Source organism: Chiloscyllium plagiosum, unplaced genomic scaffold (assembly GCF_037043375.1).
Source record: "Chiloscyllium plagiosum isolate Xiang-an unplaced genomic scaffold, Cpla_swu_hap1 HiC_scaffold_2, whole genome shotgun sequence".
Classification (NCBI taxonomy): Eukaryota; Metazoa; Chordata; class Chondrichthyes; order Orectolobiformes; family Hemiscylliidae; genus Chiloscyllium; species Chiloscyllium plagiosum.
The window spans coordinates 63,113,989-63,136,614 of NW_028270140.1; the positions used below are offsets into that span (position 1 = coordinate 63,113,989).

The 22,626-nt window shown below is 38.9% G+C and overlaps 1 protein-coding gene across 7 annotated transcripts in view; it reads right to left on the minus strand.

Annotated features, from left to right (window-relative positions):
- Nucleotides 1–9,320: 9,320 nt before the first annotated feature.
- spina (spindlin a) overlaps nucleotides 9,321–22,626 on the minus strand; it is an 83,024-nt gene continuing 69,718 nt past the window's right edge. For all 7 annotated transcript variants that reach the window (XM_043713744.2, XM_087997263.1, XM_043713727.2 and 4 more), the window contains 4 exons: nucleotides 22,394–22,442; nucleotides 18,108–18,358; nucleotides 17,723–17,959; nucleotides 9,321–14,273 (listed from right to left, as the gene is read on the minus strand). In XM_043713744.2, coding sequence (XP_043569679.1) covers nucleotides 14,071–14,273; nucleotides 17,723–17,959; nucleotides 18,108–18,358; nucleotides 22,394–22,442 — 740 coding nt within the window. In that variant the 3' untranslated portion in view covers nucleotides 9,321–14,070. The remainder of the gene's footprint in view (nucleotides 14,274–17,722; nucleotides 17,960–18,107; nucleotides 18,359–22,393; nucleotides 22,443–22,626) is intronic.

Here is a 22,626-nt window from a genome sequence, read left to right on the forward strand (position 1 = left end):
GGTGGCTGAGGAAATAGCAGAGGCATTGGTTGAGATCTTTCAAGAGTCACTGGAGTCAGGAAAGGTCCCGGATGATTGGAAGATGGCTGTTGTAACCCCCTTGTTCAAGAAAGGATCAAGGCAAAAGATGGAAAATTATAGGCCAATCAGCTTAACCTCGGTTGTTGGTAAAATTCTAGAATCCATCATTAAGGATGAGGTTTCTAAATTCTTGGAAGAGCAGAGTCTGATTAGAACAAGTCAACATGGATTTAGTAAAGGGAGGTCATGCCTGACAAACCTGTTGGAATTTTTTGAAGAGGTAACAAGTAGGTTAGACCAGGGAAACCCAGTGGATGTGGTCTATCTAGACTTTCAAAAGGCCTTTGATAAGGTGCCACACGGGAGGCTGCTGAGCAAGGTGAGGGCCCATGGTGTTCGAGGTGAGCTGCTGGGATGGATTGAGGATTGGCTGTCTAACAGAAGGCAGAGAGTTGGGATAAAAGGTTCTTTTTCAGAATGGCAGCCGGTGACGAGCGGTGTCCCGCAGGGTTCGGTGCTGGGGCCACAGCTGTTCGCATTATATATTAACGATTTGGATGAGGGAACCGGGGGCATTCTCGCGAAGTTTGCCGATGATACGAAGTTAGGTGGACAGGCAGGTAGTACTGAGGAAGTGGGGAGGCTGCAGCAGGATCTTGACAGGTTGGGAGAGTGGTCCAGGAAATGGCTGATGGAATTTAACGTGAGCAAGTGCGAGGTCTTGCACTTTGGCAAAAAGAATAAAAGCATAGACTACTTTCTAAATGGTGAGAAAATTAATAAAGCCAAAGCACAAAGGGATCTGGGAGTGTTAGTCCAGGATTCTCTAAAGGTAAACATGCAGGTTGAGTCCGTGATTAAGAAAGCGAATGCAATGTTGTCTCTTATCTCAAGAGGGTTGGAATATAAAAGCAGAGATGTACTACTAAGACTTTATAAAGCTCTGGTTAGGCCCCATTTGGAGTACTGTGTCCAGTTTTGGTCCCCACACCTCAGGAAGGACATACTGGCACTGGAACGTGTCCAGCGGAGATTCACACGGATGATCCCTGGAATGACAGGTCTAACATATGAGGAACGACTGAGGATACTGGGATTGTATTCGTTGGAGTTTAGAAGATTAAGGGGAGACTTAATAGAGACGTAGAAATTAATACATGGCTTGGAAAAGGTGGATGCTAGGAAATTGTTTCAGTTAAACGAGGAAACTAGGACCCGTGGACACAGCCTTAGAATTAGAGGGGGTCATTTCAGAACAGAAATGCGGAGGCATTTCTTCAGCCAGAGAGTGGTGGGCCTGTGGAATTCATTGCCACGGAGTGCAGTGGAAGCCGGGACGCTAAATGTCTTCAAGGCCGAGATTGATAGATTCTTGTTGTCTCGAGGAATTAAGGGCTACGGGGAGAACGCTGGTAAGTGGAGCTGAAATGCGCATCAGCCATGATTGAATGGCGGAGTGGACTTGATGGGCCGAATGGCCTTACTTCCACTCCTATGTCTTATGGTCTTATGGTCTTATAGAGTTGGAGGGAGAAATAATGCACTCCACTCCCTGCGGCGCCCACCTCTCCCTGAACAACTCCAGGGTGTTGGTGGAGACCGCATGCTCCTTCTCCAAGGACACCCGGGCTCTAACATAACCGCAGAAGAGGGGCAGGCAGTCGGCCCTAACACACTCCTGTTTATTTTTTTACACTGGTCCAGCTCCGAGTGAACAGAACTATGATGCACTCCTGTTTATTTTTCTATTTTTACCCCCACACTACCACCTAACTGGGGTAGTACTTATTTATTTGCCAGCACCAATGTTGTGTGCATACAAGTGTGAGACACAGTGAAAAGTCCGGTTTAATTTTTTTCTTTTCTATTATTTTATCCCCACACTACCGCCTAACAGCAGTAGTGCTTATTCTCCCTCTTTGTGTGTGTGCAGGTGACACTCCTGTTTATTTTTTTTTCTTTCTTTTTTTTCTCTTTCTTTCAAGTGGCCAGTGACAAACACAGCCCTTCACATCAAAGGGCAGTGCTGAGTCACCTGGTTTTTTTTTCACCTCAAAGGGCAAGCACACCTGTTTTTTTTTTCGGTAGTGCTTATTTTTTCCCCAGCCCCTTATGGTGCGTGTGTATAGGTGTGAGACACAGTGAAAGACACAAAGTGCACCAATCTTTATTCAATTTCCACCACCAGGAAGACAGGAAAACACCCGGGTGGCCAGTGACAAACACTGCCCTTCACATCAAGGGACAGTGACACTCCTGTTTATTTTTTTTTCTTTTTATTTCTTTTTTTTTCCTTTTTTTGCTTTTAATGCTCTGTTTATTTTTTTTATTTTAACCCCCACACAAGTGTGGTAGTGCTTATTTTATCCCCAGCACCCATGGTGTGTGTGTGTGCAAGTGTGAGACACAGTGAAAGACACATAGTGCACCAATCTTTATTCAATTTCCACCACCAGGAAGATAGGAAAACACCCGGGTGGCCAGTGACAAACACTGCCCTTCACATCAAGGGACAGTGACACTCCTGTTTATTTATTTTTTTTTCTCTTCTTTTTTTTCCACCACCAGAAAGATAGGAAAACACCCGTGTGGCCAGTGACAAACACTGCCCTTCACATCAAAGGGCAGTGCTGTGTGATCAAAACAGTGAAGGGGGAGATCTCCTGTTTATAATTTTTTTTTAATTTTGACCCCCACACTACCACCCAAGTGTGGTAGTGCTTATTTTTTTCCCCCAGCACCCATGGTGTGTGTGTGTGTGCAGGTGTGAGACACAGTGAAAGACACAAAGTGCACCAATCTTTATTCAATTTCCACCACCAGGAAGATAGGAAAACACCCGGGTGGCCAGTGACAAACACTGCCCTTCACATCAAGGGACAGTGACACTCCTGTTTATATCTGTCAGCCAGGACTTCCTGATTGGATCAGATTAACAGCCCCAGTCAGGGAGCTCATATTTTATAATGGCTACTTGGCTGATCTCATATATACCTTTATACCTTCCCCTCAAAGTCTTGGGATGTAAGCTTTTTTTCCCTGTTGCTTCTCTTGGGGCCTTTTTGCACCAAGTCTAGTTCCTCTGACTCTGAGTCAGATATAGGTGGTGCGTAAGCCATCTCTTACACCTGGAACATCTTGAAATTTCATCTTCAGATGGCAATGGTATCAAGGGTGCAATATCTGCTTAGGTTTCTTCAATGTTTGGAGGAAGGGGAGAACACGAGTTCAGACAGCTTTACTGGATGTTCTGAGGGGCTGATTATGATTTGATCCTGTCCCATTAGCAATGTTGCAGTTTCATGAAGGACACCCCACACCAGTTTTATGTATAAGTCCTCGATGCAAGGGACTGGGTATATTACCAGCTGCAAAAAGCATTTTTCATTTTGGATGAAATCTCCACAAATGCAAACTGACCCATTCCACAAACTGTGCTGATTTGAGGATTCCTTCACCTTCCAGCCTCCTGCTTTCTGTGTGTACTTTTGCACATAAGATAAACAGCATTTGCAGATTCATGACATTGCTTCTTGGCCTCTTTGACAGTTCCTGTACTTTCCTGAAAAACTTCTGGGTATTTAATTAAAACTTCACTTAGTCAGCCTTTTTCCATTGAAAAATGTTAAGTCAGTCAAGTTGAATCCTTCTCAATCAATTTCATCCCAGCAAGCTTAGGCTCAAGCCTTTTACTACATCAGTGGTAACGAAACCAGCAGCTTCTCATTCGAGACCAGAACTGAAGTTGTACACTCAAGCTGTAGGAGTTCCCTGGTATAGGTTCTCAGCCTGGCCAAGACCTTATTCAAATTGAACGGTTGGAGTCCAGAGTGAATTTTGATGTAAAGACTGGTTCTGCAATCGCTGATACAGACCTCCATTTAACCAGACATTGATTTTGATTGGTTCTGATTTGGATGATGTTAAGCAATTTATCTGTTTAACTGTTTGCCCTCTCCTGGATACCAGCCTATGAGTTGTCTTACTTAATTCAGGCCTAGTGGGACTCTTTTGCTATCTTGACTCCACATAACAGCAGCAACTACAATAGCCTACTGGCCCGGATCCTCGAGACAATTTCAACTGTTTAGCCTATGCTTGGCTTTGCTTTGAGGTTTTGCTGTGAGCTGATGTAGAGTCCATCTGTTTGTGATATTATATTAGATTAGATTAGATTACTTAGTGTGTAGAAACAGGCCCTTCGGCCCAACAAGTCCATACCGACCCGCCGAAGCGCAACCCACCCAGACGCTCCCCTACATTTACCCCTGTCCCCAACACTACGGGCAATTTAGCATGGCCAATTCACATTACCTGCACATTTTTGGACTGTGGGAGGAAACCGGAGCACCCGGAGGAAACCCACACAGACATGGGGAGAATGTGAAAATTCCACACATATCACCATAACATCACTAGCATATGGGATTATATCTTGCTTCGTTTCTGACGACACCAAAGCAAGTCATTATCTGTATTTTAATTTTTTGTTTGCAAGCAGTTCAACATGACAGTCACCATAGTGAACTACAAAAAGCAGGCAGAGTCAGTTCCTCTATGACAGTCTTCCATTTTGTGAGATGATGGTTGGACCTCTGATGGCCAATGTGTAAAATATTGCTTGATGTACTCTGACACAGCAGTTAATGCCACACCTGTTCTAGAGGAAGGCAATTGAGTAAGGTGGTAGGTTAGCCCTTTTTTTTGTCTGGGGCCTTTCTTCAGCCAGTTGAACTTTCTATGTCTCCTCATCTCCTCTAATGTTCCTCTCATTAGTCAGCCTCCAGAAATCTCATTATACTTATTGATTTCTGCTATCTTATGTCTCTTATTTGGTGATGTCTTTATGGCAGTGATACAGACTTTCAGTTCATCCCTCAGCAGAAATTTTGATATGCTGGATCTATTCAAGGAACTTGGTCGAGCCAGCTCCAACATTACTAAATGAATAGTGAGCATATGCTGATGGAATTAGCATACTCAAATGGGCCAAAAAACCTCTTCAATGATGTATGACTATTTAATTCTGAGATAGCAAAGGTTGAAATTGTTGACTACATATTTTGTCCAAATCTCATGATTCTCGAGGTATATGCTGATGATAAGGCTTGGTAGATTCATAATTGGATGTACTAGGTTAGGTTTCTTTTGTTCCACACTCTCTTACTCAGCTTGGACATAACAGCTGCAACTTTGAACAATGGACATACTGATTTCTGCATCGAAGTGACAGATTTCTGGTAATTGTAGAATTGTTAGTGATCATCAGCCTCACTTTGTAATCTACCAACCATCAACAATGACAATTATTTCCCCGATACTAATTGTCAAGCCAAACATTTTAAATGTTCAAATGTCTATCCATTTGCTGTTGAAAGAGTTTCTCAAAGTAAAATGCTCAATATTTCATCAGCCTAGAGCAACTCTGTTAAGGACTTGGTGCTCATTTGGATCGCAAATGAGCAAGGATGAACAGCTTTCATTCAGCTCTGCTCCAAGATGCTATACACGATGATGGCAGCAATAAGAAAATATGCCAAAGAATTTGTGCAGAGCACAGTACTGTGGATCTCAAAGAACTCCAATGTTGCCATATCATGACTGACTTTACATATTCATGTTGTCTTGTAAAAGGTGGAGATCATATTGAGCAACTTCTGTGCACGGCCAATTTTCTTTGAGTTGATTTATTATCACGTACCTCAATATAGTGAAAAGTTTTCTTGTGTATGCATAACAGGCAGATCTTACTGTACAAAGTGCATTAGGGTAATACAACAGAGCGAAGAGTACAACTTTACAGCTGCAGAAAAGTGCACAGAGAGTGAAATCAACGTTAAATTTAAAATGTGAGAGATCCATTCAGAAGTCTGATAACAGCAGGGAAAAAGCTATTCTTGAATCTGTTGGCTCTTCTGCCCAACGAAAAAGGTTGAAAGAGATTACAACCGGGGTGGGAGGGATCTTTACGTTGACTGCCTTCCCATGGCAGCGAGAAGTATAGATGGAGTCAATAGATGGAAGGTTGGCTTGTGTAATGGACTGGGCTGTGTTCACAATTCTCACTAGGTTCTTCTGGTCCTGGAGAGAACAGTTGCTACATAAAGCCATGATGCATCCAAAAAGAATGTTTTCCGAGGTGCACCTATAAAAAATGGTAAGTCTTTATGGACATGCCGAATTTTCTTAGCCTCCTGAGGAAGGAGACATGTTGTTGTGCTTTTTTGACTATATCATCAACATGGGTAGACCAGGACAGATTGTTGGTGATCATCACTCCTCGGAACTTGATTATCTCAATCCTCTCCACCTCAGCACCATTGATGTAGACAGGGACGTGTCTTCCACCTTGCTTTCTGAAGTCAATGAACAGTGACTTTGAGGCGGAGATTATCATCTTTATACCATGCTACCAAACATTCCCTTTTCTGAATTCTGTTTCGTCATTGTTTGAGATCCAGCCTACAGCAGTAGTAGCATCAGCAAACTTGTAGATGGAGTTAGTATGGAATTTTGCCACATAGTCATGTGTGTATCAGGAGTCTAGTGGGGCTGAGTATGCACCTTTGCAAGGTGTCGATGTTGAGGATTATTGTGGAGAAGGTGTTGTTGCCTATTCTCACTGATTGCAGCTTATAGGTCAGGAATTCAAGGATCCAGTTGCAGAGAGCGTAGCAGAGACCTCAGTCTCAGAGTTTGGAGATTAGCTTGGTTGAAGTTATGGTATTGAAGGTGGAGCTGTAGTTAATAAGTAGGAGCCTGACATAGGTATCCTTGTTATCCATATTTTCCAGGGGTTAGTGTAGAGTCAGGGAGATAGCATCTTTAATGGACCTGTTGTGATGGTAAGCAAATTGCAAGGTATCAAGGCAGGATGTGCAGCTGAAGTTAAGGTGAGCCATGACTAACCTCTCGAAGCACTTCATAATTATGGAGGTCAGAGCCACCAGGCGATAGTTATTGAGACATGCTGCATGAGTTAGTAGACTACCTGTGCTCACTTCATACTTTGATGAGAACAAAGACAATATTTATTCAAATACTGTGACTTACTGTTCTAGATTCCTCATGAAGGAAAACATCCTTTCAGCATCCACTCTCAGCATAATGTGTATTTCAATAAGATCAGACATTATTCACTGACTATAGGCCCAGCCTTACTTCATAAGTCAATTCCTTTTCATTCCAGGCATTTAGTGAATCTTCTCTGAACTGTTTGCCCAATGCAAGTACATCCTTGTTGAGACTAAAAATGCCCTCCGTCCTCCAGATGTGGTCTCAGCAATGACACGTTCTATTCTAACAGGATTTTCCTTTTATCCACCTTACAATAATGATCAACATTTCATTTACAATCATACATTATTGCTGTTGGGTTTGCACAATGAACTCAAGTACATGATAACTTTATGGTCAGATTCTTGAGTCCTGCCAAGGTCAGGAATGGAATCTATAATCATCAATACCACCTGGCATAAAATACTGCAACTAGCTGTCATGCTGATTTTCCAACACTACTCCTGATGTTGATCATTTTGCTCAAAGTGAGTTTGGAGCAATTAAGACTTGCCTGCTTCACAAGCTATCTATGATATTTTCAGACGATGTCAGATCTATTGCTTGGAAATGAGCACCCAACAATGCACAGTTGCTGAACTTGCAGTGTGCAGAGCTCTGCAATCTCTTACCAATATGGTTTATTCTTCCTGTCAAAATGGACACTTGCAACTTTTCCCATACTGCACTACATTTGCCAGTTCTGGGCATGCTAAATTGCTCATAAGTGTTCAGGGATGTGTGGGTTAGGTGCATTAGTCAGGGGTAAACGTACAGTAATAGGGTAGGGGAATGGGTCTGGGTGGGCTACTCTTTGGAGTGTTGGTGTGGACTTGTTGGGCCAAATGGACTGTTTCCAGACTGTAGAGATTCTATTCTAGTGAATGATTTTGGACAATTGAACAAACTGGAGAACACTCCACAAATATCCCCATCACTAATGATGGGCAGAGGTATAGAAAGATCATTAAAAGATACAAAACTGAAGCATTTGCAGCCATCTTCAGCTAGAAAGATGGCTGCATCGGTTCACTCCAGCCTTTTCCTGATGTCCCCAGGATCACATATGTCAGTCATCAGGTTATTAAGTTCACTCCAGTTGATTTCAAGGTGCTGTTGAATGCACTGGACACAGAAAAGGCTACAGGTTCTGACAACACCTTGACGGTGATACTGAGGGCATGCCACGTTTCTCTCTAACCCATTCCAGTGCAAAACAACACTGGCATCTCTTCAAAAAAGTGGAATATTGAATAGATCATGTACGAAAGGATATACAGGGATTAAATTTCACCCCAAAAGACAAGCAGAATGTACAAAACTCTGATTCAAGTAATGGAAATTGTGATTGCTCATAGGATCAGTATCTCCACAAATAAGTGTGATGCTACAAACTGATCAACTAAATGATGAATTACTCCAATGAGAAAATTTCCAGCTAAGTATTTTAAGTAAAATTCATGTTATCTAGCACCAAGGCAACTAAAATGCTCCATCAACATGAAACTCCTCAATGGCCATAAACCATTTACACTTTAAGATTTAAAACCACTCATTTATTGTTTCCCAAGTCGTGTAACTTTCTCCTTTACACAACAATGCCTGAGCTGTTCATAAAAAGCAACACACTGTAACCAACCAGGAAACGATCCAAAGGAACAACTCAGTATTTGTTTTCACATCAGGCTTTCCCGTTTATTAACAGAAACTTAGTTATTGAGTTCTCAATGAAACTTTATAAAGCTTGTACCTTGTTGTCTATAACTATCAGCCCTTTTTAAGGAAGAACTCAAAAGCATCCCTACATAGGTCAATGCACATGAAACCATATGGCATATGGGTAGACGTCGGCCATTCAATCCATTAAGACTGTTTTGTCATTCGTTGAAATTATGTCTAATCTGATGATCCTCAACTCCACTTTCCTTCCTTTTCCCATTAATCTGTATCCCCCTTGTTGATTAAAAGTCTGTCTATCTCAGCCTTTTCTATTTCTTCTACAGTTTTTGCTGTATTGATAACTTCCTAATGGCAGTTATGGTTAATTACCACTGCATCAGCTGTTCCCCATGCATACCAGATAACACAAATGTTGCTGTATTTGTAAATGCAGCAGTACTGAATGTGTCGCATCTTTCACTTACTATTCATTACAGGACTTGTTAACACCGATGTTCCTACCAATTGTGTTCTAGTTCAATAAGAATTATGAAAACAGTGGTTAAAAATGTGTTTCATACTCATTTAAACTGCACAGAAATTTATTTTATTTGTTTAAAGTTTATACAACAAAATTATAAAAAACCTTACATACGTAAACAGATTTTTAAGATGTGAAATGTTTATAGATCTAATGGCATACAGCAACATGATCTACAATGTCTATACATTTGAAAATTTGCTGAACTCCAGAAGCAAACATCAACATTGCATTTTAACTATACATGTACCATAAACTGTTACGCTGGGTTTTCTTTAAAAAGCATTGTAATTATTGAAGGACCATACATTTTGTAACTGCTTTCCAACGGTGATATTTTCCCCCCTTACTCAAGAATATTTCAAAAATGTAGTAACGTGGCAATAGTGGGCTTTGTTTTTCAATAGCAAGTCAAATCATGAGGTCCATAATCAAGTTCCCTCCTACATATATTTCTATTATGCCACCATCTGAACTAAGTTAACTGTATTGTGTTACAAATGCCAGATCTACAAGAGAAAAAGCAACGGCTCAAGGCACAAGTGTCAATAAATGCTCATTTTGTGCGTTTTACTTTAGTAACAAAAGGCCCCTTTTTGCTTAAAAGCTCCAATAAGTACAATTTCAAATCTGTATCTTTACCAAACATGGCACAGACATTTTTTAAAAAATGTTCAGATTACAGATTACAAGAGGGGTGGGGATAAGTGTTTAAAAAAAGTAAACCTAGCTTTAACGCATTTAGTAATTGACTATGAAGAATTTTCTATTTCCCCACCACTCTTGAGAAAAGGAAAAAGTATGGTCCCTTTTAAGACATAAGCCACCACAATTGACACTGTTCTAAAATCAGTGCATTTCTTCCTAGCTAACAATCAGACGATACAATAAGCAAGCAGGCAACCTAAAATAAAGTGTTACATGCAATGCAGATTATGTGAAATGGGTCTAACATTAGAACATGCAGAAAACACATTAGTTTTTTTTTGAAAAGAAACACACTACAGAAGCCATATTTCACACACAGTAGTTATTCAACCCAAGTTAAATGATCAACTATTTTTAATACATACCCAAGATTGTGTCATTTACAACCGCAAGCCCCAAGGATAATTTGATAAAGCAATACTGGAGCCCCCCCAACCCCCCAAAACTTCTACGGTTAACCAAGATCATGAGAGCATTGCATTCATATCTATAAGAAATTCTGTTTGAAGTTCAATTTGTTAATTTGGTATTCTCTGCCCAATTTATGTTTCTGCAGAAAGATCTAAAATATAAAGTCACATTTGGCTCAACTACAAATAAGGATGTGATTTAAAATCTTCTTGCAAACCTTACTCTAGAAACATTTACAAATTGACAAATCTTGCAGAAATTCTGCCAATACTGAGTTGCAGATCTGATGAATTGGTTTAAACTCCCTGTTAACAATGCAGAGATTTACCTGGGTTAGAAGTGCTTCATAATACAGCATCAAGGGGCTATTTCCTAGCAGAAGTTATTTAAAAAAGAACACAGTAACCTGCCTTTGGCTGCCCACGTTGGAATACTGGAGGAATACAGTACCTGCATGTAGTCATTTTCCGATTAACATCAGTGATGCATTCAAATTGTTGTCTGGCACACCACATTTAGGTATAAGTCATCAGATAAAGAAATACAAATTAAATAAATAAAGTAAAAATATGAACAGGTAATGATTTTGTCTTTAAAAGAATCCTTAATATCATAATTCTTGAAATCCAGGTTCAGAATTCGTTTCCAAAAACTACCTCATATAAAAGTAGAGTTTTTACAAGTCAGCATTCTACCATAAACTCTTGAAAATCACTGTCGGTTTAGCTGCAAGTAAAGATCAAGGCAGCTCAAGGAATAAACACATTAAAGATTTGTCTAAGAGAAATAACTGAAGTTTAAAACCTAGTGATACAAAAGTGTTTTGTTTTAATTGTTACATTAGTTGAGTGTTCTAGAGTTCAGTATTAGAATTAAGAGCAGGAGCACAAGTAAATCACTCTTGAATTGCAATTACTGGGCTAGTGCATTAAAGAACTTCAAAAATATTTAAAACAGTATCATTTACATAAGAAGTACACTGTGTATTATGAATTAACCATGCAGGCAGGTGTTCACAGGACTATGTGCAGTCAATTAAGAACAATGGTTCAGATTAGTGAAGAATGCACAAAAGGTTAAAAATCACATCTCGTTCCATATCAAAGGAGGAGTAACAAAGATGAAAGTTTCATGTGAAGGTCTCTCGAAACTGAAATTTAAAACAGATCCACCACAAAGTTACGCTCACAATAAATGTGAAACGTTTTATACACAATGATAATCAAATTATTTGAAGGGTATAATTTAGAATTCCGAATGACTGCATGCACATATGCACTATATGGTATGGTGTAGAATTATATGGATGGGGAAAGCCCCAGTTTATTCAGCTAGTTAGGGACAACTGCAATGTTTGCACCACCATGTGGAAGGAGGTCTCAATCAATAAAAAATGGACAAATGAAAATACAGAAACATTCTAACTCTGTTCATTACACAGTGGCTCTTCTATCTGCATACTGATATTATGTCTCTTTGCAATACTGCAATATTTAGATTCACAAACATTAAATCATTCACTTCGGGGAGGTGTTTTCTACCAATGCCTGTAGAATCATATCCCAGTGTAAATCACTGATATCAGAGAGACTGAAGAAACATCAGGCATCATGGTGGTGGTGGAGGAATTGAATAAGTTATGATCTATTAACCATTGAGAAAGAAACATTTATATAAAATTATACACTGTTAAAGTTTTCACTTCCTTCATGTCATGAAATCAGAAGTGCTGTTATATTTTAATGGGGCTACACACCTGTTGTTATAAAGTTATGGCATAGTTTGATATTCCATCTATAATGGTGTGAAATGCATATGATACCAAAAGACCTAATAAGGAACAATGTTCTAAATCATTTCTAAATTCCAAGTCAGGTGACTTCCATCAGAACTGTAAACATGCTTTGTTTGTACTGGTTATAAAAAAATCCTTGTTTGAAAGGTATAACCAGCAGCATTTGGAGATACAGATGGTGTCATGTGGATTGCCAATCTACTCACTTACTCCCAATGATATCTACAAAACAGCAGTTTTGTGAACATTGATTTTATTGATGTTATTGAATGGAAGTTCTTATTGCTCTGTGATAGATTTTAGTTTTATAGTTTACTGACACGTATCTTTATAGATTTAATAGATAAGTAGCTTAGGGATGTTAATGGACGCTTTTGAAGAAAATTTTATCTTTGTCAGTTTATATGTAATTTTGCACAATGCATCTTGAAAGTGAAGTATTATAATTAATTTGATCAATATTCACTCCACAACCAAATCAGCTTGACTCATTTTAGGAATTACTTCAGCCACATTACACAGTTCATGTTACTAAGTTTATTCAGAGGAAACAGTCAGAACTAAAATATTATAATCAACTGAATGTGTCTCTTCTTTGCACAAATGATGTACTTTTCTCAAGGTGGATGCAAATATCACTATAAAAAAATGCCAGCCAAGGTAAAAGAAGAATAATTTGGCAGGTATAATGTATGAAGTAATAATATGCTCATTTCAGACACCTTCTCATAAAGTTCCACAGAATCAGATCATATGATATTTGAATTTATACTGTCCACAAAGGTGAACACAAAATTGTTGGGATTGTTGGAAAAACCCAACTGGTTCACTAATGTCCTTTAGGGAAGGAAACCAACTGCCTGTGTCAAGTCAGGCTTATATACAACTCAACAACATGGTTAATTCAGCCCACTAGGAAGTGAACTTTGAAGCAACTTGTTTGTATCAGACTGCTCGGGTTCACCATGCACACAGCAGCAGTTCAAAAACAAAGTACGCCTCGCTACTAGGGACAGATAATAAATGTTGGTCTTGCCAGCAACGCCCATACCCAAGAAGGAATTTTAGAAAAATCATTTTTGTATTAGGAGAACTATGGTAATTATTACAAATAGTATAGCGACTATTTTTCCAGAGACTTTCACAACTTATTCTTCATCCCTGTTCCTCTCCTATATTGGTGAAGTTCACATATATAATTTCACCTTTCGTATACATACTTTCACTACATAACTAAAATAAAGAAATTTACCTAAGCTCCTTTCTTTAAAAAAAAGTTTAAGAAAAATGTTCAAGTGCAGTTCCTTTAATATGTATGGCTCATTGCAGTTTTATCAAGATCAAAAAGGTATTTTATAATATCTTAATAAATTTGCAGCTTTCTTCAAGATCAAACAAGATGTACTTGATTTCAGAAAAAGACCTAGTTGTCAAAAGAGAGATCAACACAGAAACATACTATAAGACTGAATAGTGTCTAATCCTTTTTTTTATTTTTCAATTCAGAAAGTTCGATTATAACTGGTCTTTTGCTGATACATTTTCTCATTTCATTTCCAGACCCTAATTTAGGTTTGTACCTTGAAGCCCCTATTGTTTCCCATGGGTGACAAAGTACCCTGGAAACCTAGTTCCCTTATTCTAAAATACTGGTTTTAGATTGTTTCTTCTGCAAGTAACCCTCTTGCATTCAAACCATCATAAATGGTAACATTAGTAGAACCATTTGGCTGATTCAAACTTGTTTTATTTGTTGTCAATGGCAGAGATTGTGAAATCACAATAGCTTACTGGGCTTTTAGAAGCCTAATCTATCAAAGTCCGCATTTGGTAATAGTCCATATGTTGGCCAATATGGCCTTTCCACTATGAAGTGTGTCTAAGAAGTTTTTACCAAATCATAGACATAAATGTGGAAATCATCATCAAACTTGATAAAATACACAGATGGTTTTGCCTCTACTTGATGGATGACCATGCCAGTCCTCTTTGAGCCATCTTCTTTGGCATATTCGACTTGTTTACCCACCAAGCTGTCTACGACTTCTCCTGGCTCTCTCTCAGCTGGCGGAGAATCATTATCTGTGCAATTAGAAAATTACCTAAACATCAGCAAAGCTACAAGTGTACTGAATGCCACTACCTCTTCCTTCAGAGGATATTGCAAATATACTTTCAACAGGAAACCCTTAAACCTTAACAAGATCTGTGTTCAATTACATTTTTTGGCTGTTTGAAATCAATAACTGATTAGATTAGATTACATTACAGTGTGGAAACAGGCCCTTAGGCCCAACAAGTCCACACCGACCCGCCGAAGCGTAACCCACCCATACCCCTACATTTACCCCTTACCTAACACTACCGGCAATTTAGCATGGCCAATTCACCTAACCTGCACATCTTTGGACTGTGGGAGGAAACCGGAGCACCCGGAGGAAACCCACGCAGACACGGGGAGAACGTGCAAACTCCACACAGTCAGTCGCCTGAGGCGGGAATTGAACCCGGGTCTCTGGCGCTGTGAGGCAGCAGTGCTAACCACTGTGCCACCGTGCCGCCCTGTTATAGTGTGTAGCAAGTAACTAATTTTAAAGTCTATAAAGCTTTCTTTTTAGTGGATGAAGTGTACTAATTATAAAAGGAAGTCAATGTAGAGAATATGTAGTTTAATTTATACTATTATGGGCATATTCAACAAACATCTCATGGCCAATGATGTCTGCTACAGTAAAAGAAACCAAATTTACAGAGGGGCAACATTTAGGTCTAGTGATCATGATTCTATTTGTTTTACAATAGTTATGGAAAAGGATAAACCTCCCTTAAAAAATAAAGTCTTTAACTGGAGTAAGTCAAATTTTACTTGTATGAGACAAGAACGTTCAAAAATTGATTGGAGTAAACTGCTCATGAGTATAGGAACATGTGAAAAGTGGGTGACTTTCAAAAGTGTGATAATGGGAGTGCGTCGTATGTTCCTGTTCAGTGAAAGGTGAGGCTGGTAGGATTACAGAACAATGGATGAATGAAGATACTGAGTTTCTAATCAAGAATAAAAAAATCATATATTAGATATAAACAACTGGGTTCAAATAAATTTCTTGAACAGTATAAAGGAGGAAATCAGGAAGTCAAAGTGAGAATATGAGATAGCCTTGACAAATAAGATTAAGGATAATCAAGAGATTCTACAAGTACATTAGGAGCAATAGGGCAATTAGAGAGACAGTAGGAACCCTTAAAGATCAAAGAGGTCATTTTTGTGTTGAACCTCAGGTGATAGAAGATTAACAAAATTAATATTTTGCATCAGTTCCTTTTTTTTTTACTGTGGATAAAGAAATGAAGGCTAGACAATGCGGGGAAATAAACATTGAGGTTTTGAAAACAGTTCACATTACAGAAGAGGATGTACTGGAAGTTTTAAAAAATATATAGGTGGATAAATCTCCAGGATGTGATCTAGTGCATACCATGACTTTGAGGGAAGTTAGGGAGGAAATTGCAGGGCCCCTTGCAGAAATATTTGTATCATCTATTAATACTGGCGAGGTGACAAATTATGGGGAGTGGCCAATGTTGTGCCTTTGTTTAAGAAGGGATGGAAGGAGAAGCCTGGGAATTATAGACCTGTATGTCTGGCTTCGGTGGTGGGTAAGTTGTTGGAAGTTATACTGAACGATAGGACTTCTATGCATTTGGAGAGGCAAGGAATGATTAAGATAGCATGGCTTTGTGCGAGGGAAATCATATCTCACAAATTTGATTGACTTTTTTTTAGGGAAGTAACCAAGAAGATTGATGAGGGCAAAGCGGTAGGCATTGTTTACTTAAAGACTTTAGTAAAGCCCTTGACAAGTCTCCGCATGGTAGACTAATTAGTAAAGTTAGATCACATGGGTTTCAAGGTGAGCTTGACAATTGGATACAAAATTGGCTTAATGACAGATGACAGTGTGAGGGTGGGGGCTGCTTTTCAACTGGTTCCACAAGGATCGGTGCTGGGTCAACTTTTGTTTGTCATTTGTATATAAATGATTTGGATGAGAATATACCAGGCATAGTTAGTAAGTTTGCAGATGCCACCAAGTTTGGTGGTATAGTGGTCAGTGAAGAAGGTTATCTAAGAATTGGATCAATTGGATCGATGAAAAGTGGCAAATGGAGTTTATTTGGATAAATGTGAGGCATTGCATTTTGGTAAAAGAAGCAAAGGCAGGATTTATACAATTAAAAGTAGGGCCTTCAGTGCTATTGTAGAACAGAGTGACTCAGAGGATCAGGTATATAATTCTTTGAAGTTTGCATTACATATAGATAAGGGTGGTTAAGAATGCATTTAGTATGCTTGCCTTCATTGCTCAGGCCTTTGAGAATAGAAATTGACATGTTATATTGAAGTTGTACATGATGTCAGTGAGGCCTATTCTGGAGTACTGTCTCCAAGTTCTGGTCTCCCTGCTGTACAGAGGATGTTATTAAACTAGAGAGGGTTCAGAAACGATTCACCAGGATGGTGCCAGGAATGGAGGGTTTGAATTATAAGGAGGGGCTGGATAGGCAGTGACTTTTTTCACTGGAATGTAGGAGGTTGAGGTGTAACCTTATACAGGACTATAAAATCATGAGGGGTACAGATAAGGTGAATGGCATAGGTCTTTTCCCCAGCCTGGGAATATTTTTAAGGGGAGGGGCGAAAACTTTAAAGACATGAGGAGTAATTCTTTTTACACAGAATGGTTCATTTGTGGAATGAACTTTCAGAGGAAATTTAAAAGACATTTAGATAAGTACATGAATAAGAAATGTTTGGAGGGATGTGGGCCAAGCACAGGCAGGTGGTACTAGTTTAGTTTGGGGTTATGGTTGGTATGGACTGTTGGACCAAAGGGTCTATTTCAGTGCTGTATGACTCTAACTCAAAACCTTTGACTCAATTTTAATAACACAGAAATATCCAATTGTTCTTGACTTCGGAGTTCCCTTCACAAAACCCCTGTAGTTCAGTTGCCTTCCAACAGAGCTTACTTATTTCTCTCCTTCACATATACTTGGTGACTCAATTTCTCTGCCTGGTCCCTTTAGACTCCTCTTCTGTCAATCTTGAACTATTCAGTGTGATCTAGGAAAACCCTTGCAACTACCTCCACTAATACTTTTTGGCAGAATTACATGTAATTTAAAAAGACAAATGTGGCAACCATTAGAACTTGCGTGCCTGAATGATATATTGTCCTATACACCAGCATAAACAATGCTTACAATAAATATTTATCAGATTATTTCTTAATGATGAGCTGCTGTGGAAATAAAAAATGGTGGATTATGTACATAGTCACCTTATTGAGATAGCTGTAAAGTTCAAGCAATACCCCTAGTCCAGATTCGAATTTGCACAGATCTCATGCTACATTCCAAAGTCTCTGTACAAATGCATCATTACTTCACCAATATAAAACTAAAGTAACTTCTATGATTACTGTATAAAAACACAATTGTCTCTATTAAAAAAGTTCCCTTGCACTTACTTGAATCAGGCATAATACGTAAATCTCCTTCTCTGTAGTCTTCTAGAAGTTGGTACATGTACAAGACAGGATCCTTTTCATAGGTAATGTAAAACCACGTGTTCATGATTGGAGCACGTGCAAGGACCATTCCCCGCCACTCATCTTTAGCTCCATCATCATCTTTTTCAAACATGTGCTCAACCGCTTTGCCTATCATCATTTCTGCCAGATCCACATCACTGATTCGAGATACAGCTGAAAACAAAAGAAAGTGCACATGCAGAAAGTACTTTGTAATTTTAAGTAATTAATATAATTAACTAGTGACAGGACATAAAATACCCCTTCTATTAGGACAATGAAAATTTGGATTTTGTGATCTTAAAACCATATTTTCACTTACAAACTCTATCTGGAAGGACCCGAAATCCTAAGACCCTTTCATCTTTGTGAAGTTCAAGTCCATATACACAGTCAAATCCATCATATTTGATAAGGTAAAGTGCAGGATTTACTGGTACTTGATCCAGAACTGTGCCTTTCCACTGCGTTATTCCACCCTGTTCCTTCCATCCATGCTCAATTCTGCAACCTACAATGTTCCGTCGTGAATGAGAAACTGTCTTGCTTGGCCCCACATTACTACGATGTTTCCTGCACAAAAGAAATTTCATAACTTAGAAACATTAAGCAACAGCGTAAATCAAAATACTTCTTCCATACAATGTCATAAAATAACAGCTGTTAAAATAAAATAGCTGCTTAAAGGGTTCTTGTGGCATTGTTAATGTCACTATCTCTGAGCCAGAAAACCTTGGTTGGCATCTACTCCAGAGGTAAATAATAATGACTCTGAATAAGAAGATGAGAAAAGGTCTAGAGCAACCATTTAATCTTTGGTACAATTAAAAGATTAAGAAAAAGTGTAAGAACACAAATTCATGCAATTTCACCACTTCTTCTAAAATAGCTAGTAATCAAGCAATCAAACCATTTAAGTAAATATCAGGCAAAAGATAGCTTAAGCAATTGAAACTTCAAGGGAGCACAGGAAAACCATAATAGAAATTTGAAGACAGAAATATTTTGATTCTTAAGATTGCGACTTCACTAAGACTTAGCATTGGGTCCCTTTGTGGAGATTCACTCAGCATAAATGAAGCCTCTCAATGCCACATTTGTAATGTAGATTGTGCAATTTATATAAATTTAAGTTAATGCAAGTTTAGGTTTTTGAATTTTGAATAGTGACATATGGGTTTTTCTGTCTGAAGAGTTAACAATCAACATGTAGGTATTTCTGTAGCCATGGCAATTGCTTTTAAAACAGTTTGAGGCGGCAGATTACAGAACTAATGGCTTTTTAATTTTATATTAGAGGAGTTAGGCCAAGCAAGATAATTAATTGTGCATCAAGGCTTCTGTAAGGGAACTCATGTGTTTTCTAGCTTAGGGAAACAATAATAGCTGGGGAGAAAAAATATCTTTTTAGTTTTCAGTATGTGGTAGATCTGCAGAAACCTTGGATGAAGATGGATGTATAAAGTTATGCTGCCAAGAAGGGGAGAAGACCGTAAAATTAGATAATCTTAGATTAAGGTGTTGAGTGATAGACCTCGACCAGGAGTGTTTGATAAAATCTTGAAGAAGCTATTTGATGAGGATAAGAACGAAAGTCTTAAAGTGGATCTTTCATACAATCAGATTTTCCAGATTAGGAGTTGAAGTCACAATTAACTTAGATCTATCAAAGTATTAGATTAAAACAAAATGTAATGTACAAGGATGATTTTGGGGATCTGTAGAAAGATGTTTTAGGGATCTATAAAGGAGATTATGGGATTAATGGGATTATATTTTTAAATCAAGTGTTTCAAAACCGCTAAAATCATATTAAGTAAATTTTATCATGTAAATAGCTTGGACAATTCTATTTTATCTTCATTTCTTTTGCTTTATAAAAGTTTTGTTTTAAATTGTTAAAACCAAATCAGCAGTATAAAGCACTTACATTTCATTAAGACACAATCTCCTTAAAAACCACACCAAAACAAAATGTGAGCTATCAAACCAGATTTCAGTCTGGGATGACTAATATCATCAACTGGGACAATACTACAATCTATCCATAGGCAATGAAGGATACAAACTCAACAAAACACAGATATACTTTCTTGTAAATTCAAGTAAATGTAAAAAAACAATTCACTCAAGTTCATTTTTAAACCTATTGCCTTCATCACTGCAGACCATCCATGCAGCAGTTTTCTACCCCAATATGTTACTTTAACTAATTGAATTGTGTTCTGTAAAGATTTATAAGGGATCCTTTGATTTTCCATTAAGTGCCTAGTCAGTGAAGAGATTCAATTCTTGAAATGCAGCGCCACCATGGCTGAGCCAGAATCTGTCTTCAACACACTGCCTCGGGAGTGCCATCTCTGGGTGACTCTGACTGGGACTGTCAACCAGAGAATACGCAGAGCACTAGAAACACTCCTGCCATTCAACTGAAGTCAGGCAGCATCTGCACGGTGAATGTTTCAGATCTTATGAATCTGAAATATGTTAATTCTGCCTCTCAGGATTTAGTGTCTTATGCCTTCCTACGAGTAGTTGATTTTATTTTATTTATTGTAGTCACAAGTACCAAAGTAGTGAAAAGCTTTGTATTGCAAGCTTGGTGCACATGTTCAAGTTTCATACCTCTTGCCCGTTGGAAGAGGTTGTAGTAGAGCATTATCGGGATGGACGGGATCTTTGATGATGTTGGCAGCCTTTCCATGGCAAAGATAAATGTAAATGGAGTACGTGGATGAGAGGTTGGTTTCTGTGATGGTCTGGGCTGTGTATACAGCCTTCTGTCGTTTCTTATGGTCCTGGCCAGAGCAGTTGCTGTACCAGGCTGTTATGCATCAGGATAGAATGCTTTGTATGGTGCATCTGTATAAGTTGGTGAGGGTTCTTATGATCATGCCGAATTTCCTAAGCCACCTGAGAAAGAGGTGTTGTTACGCCTTCTTGACCGTCACATTTACATGGCAAATCCATGATAGGTTGTTGGTTATCATCACTCCTAGAACTTGATGCTCTCAACTCTCTGCACCTCAGCTCCATTGATGTAGATAGGGACTGTCCCCTTTCTTTCTTCCTGAAGTCAATGATCAGCTGTTTTGTTTTGCCAACAGTAAGAGATTATTATCATTATACCATGACAGCAAACTCTCTATCTCCTTTCAGTATTCTGCCTCATCATTGTGGTGGTGTTCCTACCATGGTGGTGTTATCAGCAAACTTGTTCATTCGGAACTTGGCTACAGTTGTGGGTATACAGGGAGTACAGTAGGAGGCCAAAAACACCGACTGCAGTGTGGGTCAAGAAGGTGAGCATACAGTTAGAGGGTGGAGTCCCCGTATATCGCTTTCTTTGGAATGACTCTTAGGACGGGGAGAAAGTGAGGTCTGCAGATGCTGGAGATCAAAGTTGAAACTTTATTGCTGGAACAGCACAGCAGGTCAGGCAGCATCCAGGGAACAGGAGATTCGACGTTTCGGGCACAGGCCCTTCTTCAGGAAATGACTCTTAGGACGACCAATCTGACATCTGCAGTGATGACGGAGGGAATAGGTACATCTGGGGCTGTCAGAGCAGGTGAAACTGCACTGCTGGGCTTCTGCTCGAACCAAGCATAGAGAGGGATGCATTTTTAATCGCCATCTCGACCAAATCTGCATTTTGTATAACAACGCATTTATCCAATCTGCCATCTGAGAAACCCCTTGAATTTTGTTAAATTTTGCTTTATTCTTGCAATGATACCATTTGACTTACATATGTTTGAAATTTGAATATTAATTCAATCTTCATTCCTATCAAATTGATGACAATATGGTTGTGTCTCCTCTGAAATGGTCTAGCAAGCCATTCAGTTGTATCAAACTATCACAGGAAAACAAAATAAATTAAAGCCAGTCCGACCAGCTGGCACTGATACAAGTACAGGAAACAAAGGTGCACAATGCCCTATTGACCTTGCAAAGTGCTTATCATTAACATCTAGAGACTTTTATCAAATTTGAGAGCACTGTCACATAGCCTGGTCAAACAACAGCTTAACAGAATCATACTCACAAATCATATCTCACAAACAAAGTCCAGGCTCTTCAACTATTCCTGCTCATGTCTTGTAACATTAGCATAACAGACCCACAGATGTGGTGACACAGCAGAATACAGCGATGAGGGAATCGTACCATGAATCTCCAATATGACTCCTGACCCTATAAGTCTCATGGCATCAGGCCCATGACACTTAACTAAATGCTCTGCTAGCCTCCAAACACATGATGAAAAAGAGACAATAATTCACCCCATAGTTTTCCAACCCTCATTGTTTACCTTTATGAGCACCCTTGTGGCTTCACTGCTTCCCATACCTATGTGCATTTTTGGAGTGTGATGAGATAATTTTTGATGGTCAAACCATTTTTGTCTTGCCTCCTCCAACATTTTTGCTACTATTAAGTGAAGTGTTCTAATAATGTATATTTAAACCCTCTATAATCTTTCTCCTTGTCTTGATCCCAGTGTCCTGCAGGTTAATCATCAATTCTTGAAGACTCCAATATAATTCGAGAGTTGGCAAGCCCACCAAACTCCAAATTTTACAACTACTTTCGTAGACACACCTGTGATTACTTTTCTTCTTCATCATATTGCCAGAGACACTAGGAAGACCTAAAAAACAAAAGAGTAATGGAATCATGTTGCTGAATCACATTGACATGTCATCAATTGCCAAAATGCACAGCTAATCAGCTATCATTGAGAATCTCAAAGACTATTGTGGATGATCTAACAAAGGGATGGCCATGGAAGAAATGCTCAACTCAAGAATAAGATTTTTTTTTAAATCCTGTGC